General features: G+C 39.7%; 1 protein-coding gene across 1 annotated transcript in view; it reads right to left on the reverse strand.

The window, feature by feature from the left end:
* LOC124171107 (thioredoxin reductase SEP1-like) overlaps positions 1-13414 on the reverse strand; it is a 57458-nt gene that overhangs the window by 38433 nt on the left and 5611 nt on the right. The window contains exon 2 of the mRNA XM_046550249.1: positions 11470-11646. Within this exon, the coding sequence (XP_046406205.1) occupies positions 11470-11646 (177 nt within the window). The remainder of the gene's footprint in view (positions 1-11469; positions 11647-13414) is intronic.

Here is a 13414-nt window from a genome sequence, read left to right on the forward strand (position 1 = left end):
ACGCCGCAGTTGATTATTTATTTCTCTAAATATTCTTTTGATTTGTCGCCCAAAGTGTAAGACAAAACTCCGTTTAAAAAGATATTGGCTATGTCCAAAACCTTAAGGTAAAAAATAAAAGCAATGAATGAATCCAGCATTTATTTTGATTGTATCAAGCAATCTGATAAAAATTTGACGATTTTAGAGAAATATCATAAAACGACAACATTAATAGGATTATAAACTGAAATGTGAACATGGAGTTTTCATTGTGCTAGTCAACCATCCAATTGTAGATATGGTTTCGATTGCCATGCTCTTCTTCTTTTGAAGCTCCTGCAACATTACACTTTCTAGGTCTTCCAGTTTAGAATTTTTAAATTCGTTATAACGCACACCTGGAATTTTCTAGTACACGCTGCGCGGACAATAGTGTCGACACAGAGTCGGGAAAAAGGATGTCTAGGGAAATAAATAATCAACAACGGCTCGAAACTAAGAGGGCGGGGGAGGCTTGTCGGAAAAGACAGTCGATATGTGTACTACCACCACTCACTTGGTCACCCTTCTAAACCTTTGGCTGGGGACATTAGTTTTCCTATTACTCCAAAACATACCTCTATGACCTTTGACCCCCATTATGACCCTCGGTGGTAAAAAATACACAATATGGATCTACGAACAGCAAAACTGACTTGGGCACACTTTAAAACCCATGGTTCCACACTTATGCTGTCATATTGGCCCGAGGTTTAACTCTATGACCTTTGACCCCCATTGTGACCCTCAACAGCAAAATTCTATGAGCGGATCTATGAACTGCCTAACCGACTTTGGCACCCTCCAAAACCTATCGTTTGACACGTTGGTTGTCATGATTGCCCGAGGTTTAACCCTATGACCTTTGACCCCCATTGTGACCCTCAGAGGTCAAAAAATCCACACTACGGATCTATGAACTGCCTAACCGACTTTGGCACCCTCCAAAACCTATCGCTTGACACGTTGGTTGTCATGATTGCCCGAGGTTTAACCCTATGACTAAGCTATATGCAAATGCATGCAAAGTTACTAAATTTACAGATCAAAAATGACACACGACCCTTGGGACAGTCTGTATTTTCAAAGCCCGGCGAAGAATGAAAACGAGCATAATTTCTATTTAAAAAGTTGCAGAACTGTAATTTTTTGAAGCAACTAATTTGGTTTTTGCGTATTTTCCTCCCAGCCATATTAATCTAAGTTTAAATTATATTGCGGAAGTAGCAAGGAAAACAGTGTTTTGAGAGTTACAGGAAGGAAGTGTGGACACGGAATCAACTCGCACACCTTCCCATTTCATCACTTCATCAGGAAATTATGGCGTCTGAATACACGAATTTATCTTTTTTTAAATCTTATCATCATTATTTTCATAAATCGGCCTTCAATTTAAAATTCGGCTAATAGTGTTCGATAGAGGGTAAATTCAAGAACTCGCTGCGGTAAGCAGTTAGGCCCGCGGAAAGGCTAGAATTTGAAATGGCGCTGGAAGTTGGGTCTACCGTGACGTAACGGGACTTCTGCTGGCGCATGCGCAGTTACGAATGAGGCAACCTTACCGTCTAAGAACCTTGGCTTCAACCATTCGACCTAAAAGTTGGTCTCGTCATTCATTCTGCAGCAACGCTGATAATGGTATTCCGCACTGCATTCATGTTCAGGATGATAATGAGAGTTTGCGTGAAGGTATCGGTTGGTGCTAGAGCGCTTTCCGCACGCCAGAGCCGGCCTTAGGGCGGGGCGACCGGGGCGAATGCCCCGGGCCCCGCGCTTTGGGGGGCCCCGCGTTCGTGAAAAAAAATTAAAATATACGATAGTTTGAAAACGCAATTTCAACTATTACTGTATTGTTAAGTCCGTGCAAGACAAAAAATAATATTATGAAAAAGGAATAATAATGCAGTAATTTAAAGTAAAAAGCGCGCTTTTTATGTTTATCTTACGTTATAATTTTATGAATTAATATAATTATAAATTTAATTTGTATTGGATTGGAGCACAATGCTTGGAATCCTAAAGGAAATTGGGGATCTTTATAATGACAGAAGAATCATCCACAGTTTATACAAAAACCAAGTAGCCGTGATAAAATCAGGGCCCAGCTGTGAAGAAGCAAGAATTAAGAAAGGAGTGCGACAAGGCTGTACATTGTCACCCGTAATTTTCAACGTTTACATTGAAAAAGCCATTAATGAAATCAAAGAAAAGGCATTGGGAGTGAATATCCATGGAGAAAAAATAAGCATGCTAAGATTTGCCGATGACATAGCCGTTATAGCAGAAACAGAGAAGGATTTGAAAAATATTCTGATTAATATGGGTAGGGTAATGAGTAGATATCAACTGAAAATAAGCACGAAGAAAACCAAGATCTTAGTATGCAGCAGAAGAGAAGAAGTCAAGACCAACATTAAAATAGGGAGGCAAAAACTGATACAAGTGGATGAATTCTGTTATTTGGGAAGCAAGATAACTAGTGACGGGAGAAGCAAGAAAGAAATTATCAGCAGAATAGCCCAGGCGAAGAGAGAATTCCACCAAAAGAGAGACATGCTTACAGCGGGAAACTTAAATATAGATGTAAAGAAACAATTTATAAGAACCTACATCTGGAGTATGCTCCTATACGGAAGTGAGGCATGGACAATGACCGCAGCGGAGAAAGCAAGGATAGAGGCCTTTGAAATGTGGTGCTACAGAAGAATGATGAAAATCAAATGGATCGACCGAGTCAGTAACGAGGAAGTCCTGAGAAGGGTAGGAGAGAAGAGAAGCCTCATGAAAACCTTAATAAGAAGACGGAACAACCTTATAGGCCACATCTTGAGACATGATGGCCTGATGAAGACAATCGTCGAAGGACAGGTGGAAGGCAAGAATGGAAAAGGAAGACCTCGAACAAAATATATGGAACAAGTAAAGAGAGATGTGAAAGAGAAGAAATACGTAGGAGTGAAAAGATTAGCTGATAGGAGAACTGAGTGGAGAGCTGCGTCAAACCAATCCTAGGATTGTTGACCAGTGATGATGATATACTATATTGAACTCAAAGGCGTGATGGTATCATAGCGGCGTAATTACGAAGTCTGAATTTGGGAGGGGAACACATACTTAGCCAGAGAGTGGTAGGGATTCAAAATGCTCGAGTTTGTAGATGGGGTATAGAGTTTAATATTTTAAGTGAAGGGCCCCGCACTGAAGGTTCGCCCCTAGCCCCGCACCTGCTAGCGCCGTCACTGCCGCACGCGACATGGTTCTGAGTTTCATTATCATAAGTATCGTCGATGTACCTTACCATATTTCTGTGTCGTGAAGCTAAAGTACTAAATGCGTTCTATGCCTTACTCTAAAACTATGAGTTAAAGTAAGCCAAAAATCGGTGCTCTACGACAGTCATGAGAATAAGTACATGAAAATATAATTAAAAACACTTTTCTGGCAAAGTAAAGAAATTTGTAGTGCGCGGAAATCGTTCAGATTTATTTCACTTAAAGCTGTTTTGCGGTGTTTCCTTTGCGTAATTATTAATTCACGAGCAAATTTAAATGAAAATCTGAGATTTTTGAAGGGCTAATCGTTTAATTATGGTGGAATCACCAGTAAAGGATTTCGTAGCGGATGGAACGCGGTCTACATTTAGCCAAAGATAGACGTATAACGCTGTATGAGACAAGAAGCTAACAAAACGAAAATAGCATCGCCGGCAGCTACAGAAAAGTTGTAAGCTCAAAGGACCTTCGCATTTACAGGCTTATTTTTTCAGCGCAAAAGAGAGGAACACGGCCCCCATAAGTAAATACTACTTACCGGGAACTGGCTGGCCACCATCTAGTTATCACATATCAACTCAGACTGAGACCCCTTTTCAAGAGATCCGTATCAAATTTATCGAGAGTATCAAATTTCTCCTCGGAGTTCTCGCGGGCGAAGTTGGGAGAGGAGTCACTTTTTGTCCCCCCCCCCCCTTTCACTCCCTCAAGGCGCTTCGGCTTCTGTCTCCACGCCCTGGCGTTGCGACTAGAGGGTCTCGTGATCCGTCAATTTGGGAAATTCAAACTCTAGGGCACCCCCTTAATACACGGGCAAATTTCGATGAAAATCTGAGATTAGTGAAGGGCTAATCGTTTAATTATGGCCATTTTGTATTGAGTATTCAAAAAGTTAAACAATTATTTACACGAACAACCAACCCCTGGATAAGGGAAGCCTACCCAGGCGGGACTCGAACCCGCGATTTCTTGTTTGGAAGGTATGTTGACGACATGCCTGTTTACGTAATGAAGCTATCATCGCCAACAATTTCGGAAAAGGTGTAAACTCAAAAGGACCTCCGCATACACAGGCATATTTTTTCAGCGCATGAGAGAGGAACCAGAAGTTGGCTTTTACTATTTTTAATTGACTCGCCGCCACTTAGGCGTCACATATCACCTCCGACTGCGACCCTTGTTCCAACGACCCGTATCAAGTTTATCCTGAGTATCAAATATCTCCTAGGAGTCCTCGCGGGTGAAGTTGGGAGGGGAGTTGCCCTCCCCCCCCCCTTTCTCTCCCTCGCGGCGCTGCGGCCAGAGGCCTTCGTGAGCCGTTAAAATGGGAAATTCAAACGCTAGGGCGCCCCCTTAACGGGGCAACCAACTTTCGCCTTAAGCCAAAAATTTGTAGGTTTCCGATGGCGGACTTATAAAATTTTGCGACCCAATGAACGATGCGTGGCGACAGTGGCAAAGCCAGTAACTTCGTTCGGGGAGGTGGGGGGGGCTCCAAAACCAGGGGGGGAAATTTTTGAAAAACCGGGCACTACGTAATGAGTTTTAAACTGATTTCAACACTTTTCATAATCGAAAAAAATTAATTTGTTAAAGAAACATTTTGCAAGTTCATGATTCCTAAATATTTTGTTTTCTTTTCTGAAGGACAATGATTGTGTTTTTTATATTTCGGGGGGCGTCAGGACCCCCCATACCCCTGGCTACGCCACTGCCTAGCGACTATGCAGACTATACCTGTATATTGTCTATTTTCATCTCTTGTCAAGATGTGCAGTTGGCGAAGGGCAATTTTGGATGCATCTCCGAAAGTGTCTTTTAAAATGCGATTCATGAGCTATGGAAGCGATTCGACATTTGATAAAGGGATAATTTTTTTGGTTATAAGAATGCTTATTACCATGCTCTCATGCAACCATTACGAGGAACTATTGAGCAAAGAAATTGTAGACTGCATCAGTTGTGGACAGTGAATCTTACTGCAAAAGATGTACTGGCAACTCCTGATTCCAAGACAAGAAGAGGAAAAGATCATGACACATTGCAATATCGGGAAGAGCATGCAATATTTCATCATCAATGCTTTTAATCTTAACCCTTTTGTGCCAAACATCAGGTGGAGCCAATGAGCATTTTCATGCGCAGAAGACCTAACATCCGATATAGCTGGCATCAATTTTTCAACGCACACAACTGGATGCCAGCTATAGCTGGCATGTGGAATGGAAGTGACCAGTGAGTGTCACCAGCAAGTGTCATAGATGCATTCAGACCCTGCAAGAGACCCAGGTTAGCAAGACCTTAGGGCCAATCCTCAGAAATTAAGCCTGACCCTCATTTAAGATCCTCCTCGCTGCAGGAATGTGTTGTGAAGTTGTTATACTGTCAATGATTTTTGCCCAGTGGCATTTTGTTGCACAATCCAACTTTTTGTACTTTGAAATGAATTCTTTATTTCTTTCAGTGTGTAAGCAATTGTTTATCAAAATTATAGCGTTACTAATAACAGACTTATGGATTAAGAGTCTTAGTACCTTGTGTTCACTAACTTGGTCATTGTCATTGCTAGAAATACATTTAAAAATCCACAATGTTTAAAACAATTTTAGAAATTCTTATAGAAGAGTAAATTAATGAAAATCAAAAGCAATATTTAATTTTTTTAAATATGTACTGGCAACACAATAAGTTGACAGAGGACACATGCTAAGATAGGGTTAGAGGGTCGAGTACAGTGGCCAGGGTAAGGGCTGGTTGAGTTGGGTCCCAAATCGAAGGAACGAGAATACTAGGGTAACTCATCCCCAAAAGAGCTCCTTACAGAGAAGTTAAAAATATTCTTAGGCTAATCGTAGCACCGAAAACGTTTTCCTTCTGTAGGCACCAGCAGGAAAGAGTTGCAATTGTAAAAGCTGCAGTACAGGATGGCTAAAATGGTAGAGGCTACAATAGACAAGCAAGGAGCAATTAGAGGACTTAAAAGTACAATACTTTCACTAATTCCAAGCCAACAACATCAATACCAATGGTCCAATGGTCATCTACATAGGGACAAAGCAGATAAAATAACAAGTTTGTTTTACGAATTTCAAAGAAGTGCCACCATCAATGGATGGTTGAATAGATTACGAAGTCAAAGAAGCATTTTTATGCCAACAGATAACAGGTGAATCCCAAGTTGTACATCAACTATGTACTCCATAAAAATTGGATCAATTCACATAAACATGTAGAATACACACCCAGACACGTCCGCATTATCTCACAGCCCTTCCAAAATTTTTATTTGGTACAACCTTGCATAAAATCTCCAAATAATTTTCTAGCCAAAGCAATGTGAATGACAAAAAATAAAACTTATTCATCACTGACATCACTGGTAGAGTTCAGCCCCCAAAAAACGTTTTGTTCATAGCTACAGCTAACCTTGCTACTCTATAGGAAAGATAAAAAAGATTAGCATGCAAGTGGAACTAAAGAAAACAGCTGAAGAGTCTAACATGTATGACTCAAGAATGAGGAAATCTTAATCTTGAAGAAGGTTCAAAACTGCCTTGAATCATTGGAGATGTTGATAGTTGATATGACGGAAGATGAAGAAAGAAGTATGGGCTTGAAGTATTGTGAACTAGGTAATTAGCATGATGGACATGAATGACTATTCACTAATTTAAATAAATTAGTCCAGGGGCGCAGCTAGGAATTAAGGCTGGGGGGGGGGGTTTAGGTGTAACTAATACTGGGGTGTGTGGGAGTATGGAATAGTTACCCACAAGGATAAGCGGTATGTGTGAGATTGATAAATTTTGGAATTTCAAGATAAATGGTTCAAATTGGTGAGTTTTACGGCTCTCTGAGAGATATTTTATTGATCCTTACGCTATTCTATTAGTAATATCAATCCAATTAAGTAAAATGGATTAAACATAAAATTTCTCTGAGCTCTGGAGGGGGTTTTATCCCCCCAAACCCCCCCTCGCTGCGTCACTGAATTAGACAGCACGCTGAGAAATTAGGGTATGCTGAACACTAGAGCTGGGAGTTTCAGTACATTTTTAGGAATTCGTTCACGTGGTTAGATTTTTGACAAAGATAAGATTATTCAAATTGTCCATAATGAAAAAAATCATATAAATTCATGATTATTTTGACTGAGCCTAATTCACAAATCCATGATGCACACACAGCAGATCCAAGTGATTTTCAATGTCGTACATAGGGGTCGTTCCATTTCAAATCAACCGGGCCCTGACACCCACCGTCTCCAATTTTCATTAAACTTGCCATGGTCATACATTCTGGTATGATTAGAGATTGTGTACAATTTTAGCCTCCAACTGTTGATTGTTTATGAAATATGAGCAATTGAATTTTGGGTTTGACCCCTACAGTGCCGCAACGTGCACCATATTGTTATTTTTATTTTTATCCATAACCCCATTCTTTTGTTATGAAAAGTCATGATTTCCTTCTAGAGCTAAGTAGTCCATAATGATCCCAAGATTATCATTGTATATTAACTGCATGAAGTAATTCAGCTGCAAAAAAATAAAGTTTACAAAAAATCTCGCTTGTACCATTTTTCATTGTCAGCATCCACAGGGAAAGGCCATGCAAATACAGACTCATGGTTCAGTTTTAAGTAATCATTAATGTATGAGCAAAGATCCTGAGAAAAAAATCATGAGTCCAGCATTCCTTAAGAAAAAAAATACTTATTCTTTGTCACGGAAAAAAAAGGCATCTTTTCCAAGGCACATAGAAATTACATGATGTAGAGGAGAGATAAGCATTTACTTATATGATTGAACTATATTGGAGCATGCGTTATCTCACTACAGTTTATGCTATTGGCTAGTAGAGTAGGAAACACACGAGCAATCATGTGAATGCCCCCACGTACTGTTAATTTGGTACTATCAGGACTATTCGAGCTGAGGGAGTTTTATTTAAAAAAAACTAGAGATGGGTCGATTCGCAGATTTCTCGGACTCGAATATTGAATTTGAATATTAAATCATTGCTCGAATATTCGAATACCTTGAATACTAAACGATGAATGCGGGAAAGTTTGACTTGGTTGCCTATGCAGCAGGAAACACAAGATTTTGGCTGGTAATTGTGATTTCCTTTAAAGGATTCAAACAGGATTTTAGCAGATTAATGCAATATTTTAATTTTATGGAAGCAATTGGGCATATAGTTGATTCAACTAACATATCTTTCAAATACTCTAAGGGGACACACCACCTCGCGAAAAAATGATTGCATGCCGTCTCGGCATTTACACTGCTACGATGGATTTCTGTCTGATGTATACAAATGCCTTTCTGTCTTATCTACCAAACGCCATTTCAGCGGCACGCCCTCTGATCTGATACTCGGCTTCATCCAACTTCTTATTTTCAACAGGTAGCTTGGTCAACTCCCACTGCTGCCACCAATGACGTGCCTGCGACAGTGGATGGCGCGAAATTCAAAGTATTCGAGGTATTCGAGAGTGTACCTTTAGCATAATTATTCGAGATCTCGAATATCGAATACTTTCCTGTATTCGAGGTATTCGAGTATTCGCGGATACTATTCACACATCTCTAAAAAAAAACCTCCAGGAACCATGGTACACTATTACATTCTACATTCCGTTTAACCTCAGTCCAAAGACCAAGTATGCACATCTCATATCCAGATGTATTGAAATCACAGGAATGTATATTATCAAATGTCAAAAGGAACTGTAATTGATCATTTGAATTGAGAAATTTCTCATGTACTTCACACTAATCCTTATTTTCAATGTTTCATTTAGTTATTCTACATCACTGGAAACTTGGTAAAAACAGTACAATTCAAATCACCATCCTTACCAATTGATTTGGAAGTGAACTTCCTCTTAACTGGCTGACCACATTCTAAGATGTCTTAATTTTTTCACCAACTTTAAATATTTTTTTTAATGTTGGCCACTTCCTCCCTCAAGAAGTACTATGACCTTCCAGAGCTCACGGTGGCAGGAGGATTAAGCATACACAATAAGTGTCCTAGTGACACACAGCAAACATCTCTCTCTGGCTAAGAGAATAAAGGAGAGGGTCCTTTAAGTGTCGTGAACTTAACTGAAATATCACCTCCTTCATGGTTGAGAGCTTCCACTAGTCCAAAGTACCACTTCTTACTGTAGATACAAGCTGCGTGTGAACCAACAGCCAAATTATCTGGGAAATCCACTTTTTCAGAGCAAAAATAAAATACAATGCTGTACTCATCATCCAGGCCAGTGAACTTTGCAGCGACTCTTCTATCCAATAAAACTAATATCACACCTGAGGTCATCATTTCATGTAGGAAGCCCATTCATTTTCTATCATCTTTGATACGTGTTCTCCTGGTTAGACAGGCACATGCTTTTATTTTAACAGCTGGGTCTGCAATGAGGCTCTCTGAAACATCAACCCCAGCAACCTTAAGGCAAAGGCACAGACAGGATTAAGGTGGTAAATAGCACAATACGAACAACCTAGAAGACAACACACAGTTGTAAAAACTCAACCCTCGCAGCAAACTAATTGAAAGTTTCAATTCAATCCATCATTTTCCTCGAAAGAATAGAGAACCAGGATTGAAAATGGCAAAGGCCAGGGTAGCTTGCTACTTTTCCACTACCATTTTAAAGGACAGGGTGTTGCCAATGAAATATGAAGCAGTTATAACCTAAATGTCACAAGTAAAGGTACTAGTCACATCACCTTCTAGCTGGAGTGAAAGACAGGTAAATGATGCCAAAATTATAAAATTGCAGAGCAATTAAACATATGGATATATCAGCTAGCAAAATCCCAACAGAGATAGCAATCCTACACTTCAATGAATGAGCAAAATCAAATTATCATGGTAACTAATGGGCTCTTGTCATCATACCCATATTTACCAATAGTCCATATTAGGTACCACAAAGTACTACATACCTCCACTTGTACAGGCTGAAAGCCCATCAACTAAAATGCATTATACTAGGATAATTGGGTTTTGACTAAGTTGTATCACCAATAAATTATAGCTCATGGGATGAGAGACAAATCTCAGAACCCAACAACCAAAGCAGGTTATAACTTGCTATCCATTATTTATTTATTTATGTAACGCCAAAAACAGCACTAAGGCATTTACATTGGGTTTATTAACAAAATAAATTATGTAAATATAATTAAAAAGCATGTATAAAAATAATCTCATAAATAACAATGACTTTCAACATATACAATACATACAAAAGGTGGGTGTTAAAAGGATAGTCTTTTCAGTTGGTTATTAAAATTGGAGCGGGAGGCAAAGAGGTCAAGAGAAGAAGAAGTATTTGAATTGAAAATGGAGGGTAAGTGGTAACAGAGGGAGCTATGAGATATTGCCAGACGGAAATTGGGCTGGTGCAGAGCTTCATTATTGTGGGTTTTGCGAGCTGGAATGCGGAGTGAAAAGCATGTTAGGAGATCAATGTATGTATCTGAAGGACCCATTCACAATGAAGTAAAGAAATTTGATGTCTGATGTCAATCGGTGGAGGGTGGGGTGTAATAATCCAAGCGAATTAAGTATTTTTACAAGTGAAGAGAATCTGAGGTGAGGTGTGCGATGGGGAACTATTGCTAAGAAGAAATTGAGCGGACGGTTGAGTAGCTTTCGTGTGGTGGGAGAAGCAGTTGACCAAATGGGAGAGCAATATTCAAGGATGGGTGGCACACATCCAACGAAGACGGATTTTAAGGCACTCGGTTCGGAAATCTCGTTCAGATGATATAGGGTCCCAACCACTGCCATAGCCTTGTTAACAATGGTTTTTATATGTCCATAGAAGGTTAATTCTTGGCCAAAAGTGATGCCTAAATCGGAGAGGGAAATGACAGAGGGAACGGGTTGATTATTTAAAGTATAAGTGGAGGTGATAGTGCTATTCTACAGCAATAAATACATCGCAGTGGATTTTCCAGGATACACAATTGCCATTTATTGCACCATTTCTCTACCGCTTGAAGAGCAGTTTGTAAAACCAGGGAATCAGCCGCGGTGTTAACCCTTTTAAATATTTTACAATCGTCGGCATTGCTGTAGATTCATTGGCTCCGTTAATTTGTTTAACCTGATGGTGGCTAATCTCAACTGACCGACAGTAGGCCGCTACCTTGGCGAGGGTTCTGTCCTCCATTCGCAGCAAAGACTCTTGAACGCCCTTGTCCGGGATGCCTTGAATCACGCGGTAGATCATCATATTTTCTTCCTGAGGGGCTGGACTATCATAACAACAATTCTTTATAAGTCGCCCACAATCTGTCAGAAAGCGGTCAAATGTCTCTCCTTCCTGTTGGAACCGTTGATGAAACACGAACAGTTCGTAAATTGAGTCTTGCTTTGGATTTACAAACTTTTCGTAAGCTTCCTTAACTTTGACGTAAGCTAGCTTATTTACATTAGATAAATCAAAAGTTTCAAATAGAGCTTGCAACCCTGCGATCCCAACATAGTTTTAAGGAGAGCTATTTTCACTTTGTCCGCCTATTCATCTTGTCCTGTGGTGATAAGATAATTTTCAAAATCCCCCACAAATATAAGCCAATCTTTCTAGGCGGAAGGGCTCTCTAAATCGACAATATCGGGCAGTTTAACAAGGGGAATACCTGCCATCTCTGCAGTTTCGGTAGTATCTAAACCACTTGGAGTACTCCACTGTTGGGAATACAATCATGTGTTGATTTCAATCTGGTAAAATGTGTTCATGATATTTCCAGTAGTAATAGAGATGCTTTTGTGTTACATCATAAGGAAAATTTCAGTGGGATAGGCTGTTTACCACAAAAATGTAAAATTGTCATTAGAAGTAATGCAAGCCCTGTTTGTAAACCCCCAAGGAGAGTTCCTAGTTCCATTAAGCCTCAGTTGAAATCAGAGCTGGATAGGCTGGAAAAGAAGGGTATTATAAAAGAGGTAGATACCCTTGATGCCAATTCTTGGGTTAGTAACTTGGTTATTGTCGAAAAACCTTCAGGTAAACTAAGATTGTGTCTGAACCCCACTGAATTAAACTAAGTGATTCTCAGAATTTTCATGAAATTCCCTCAATTGAACAGTTGTCTGAAAAATTAAGTAATAAGCACATATATTCAGTGTTTGATCTAAAAGAAGGGTTTCATCAGCTACGGCTTGACAATGATTCGTCGTTCAAGTGTTGTTTCTCTACCCTATTTGGGTGCTACAAATATTTACGCATGCCATATGGGTTGTCCAATGCCCCAGAGATGTTTCAAAAAGTAACTGAGCAAAATTTTGGAGATATTATAGGTGTAGTTTTGTTTTTTGATGATATTCTATGTACCGGAAGCTCCCAAGCTGAGCATGATGAGTGAGTAAAACAACTGATGGAGAGGGCAAAAGTAGTTGGGGCCAAGTTCAATGGAGACAAACTCCAGTACAAAGTATCTCAGGTGAAGTATGTTGGGCAAATATTTTCTAAAGAAGGTAAGAAACCAGACCCGGATCGTATTCATGCCTTGGTAAACTTGCCTGCACCAGGTGATCGCAAAGAACCACAGAGAGTCTTAGGAATGTTTAATTATGTTCGGACATACATACCAAATACGTCCAACAGTTGTGCTCCTCTCCATGATTTACTTAAAACTGATGTTGCATGGCAATGGCTTCCGAGCCATGAAATGGCATTCACTCGGCTTAAAAATCTAGTATCCAATGCCCCTGTACTGGCTAACTTTGATCCCAGTGCTAAATTAGTTATACAATGTGATGCTTCACTAAGTGGGCTAGGGTGTACGTTGTTTCAGGAAGGTCCTAAAGGTCTTAAACCAGTGCACATAGCCTCAAGATCACTCACCAGCAGTGAGTGCAATTATTCACAAATAGATAAAGAGCCTTTAGCAGTCTATTTTGCAGCTTCCAAATTTCGTTACTATGTTTATGGCAAACCAGTCCTGGTTCAGAGTGATCATAAGCCCCTAATCAATGTTATGACTAAACCAGTGCATCAAATTGGTGCTGTTCGTTTGCAGCGACTAAGGTTGAAATTATTGAAGTATCAGTTAAATGTTACTTATTTACCGGGTAAACTTATGCATTTT

Source organism: Ischnura elegans, chromosome X, assembly GCF_921293095.1.
Source record: "Ischnura elegans chromosome X, ioIscEleg1.1, whole genome shotgun sequence".
Taxonomy (NCBI): Eukaryota; Metazoa; Arthropoda; class Insecta; order Odonata; family Coenagrionidae; genus Ischnura; species Ischnura elegans.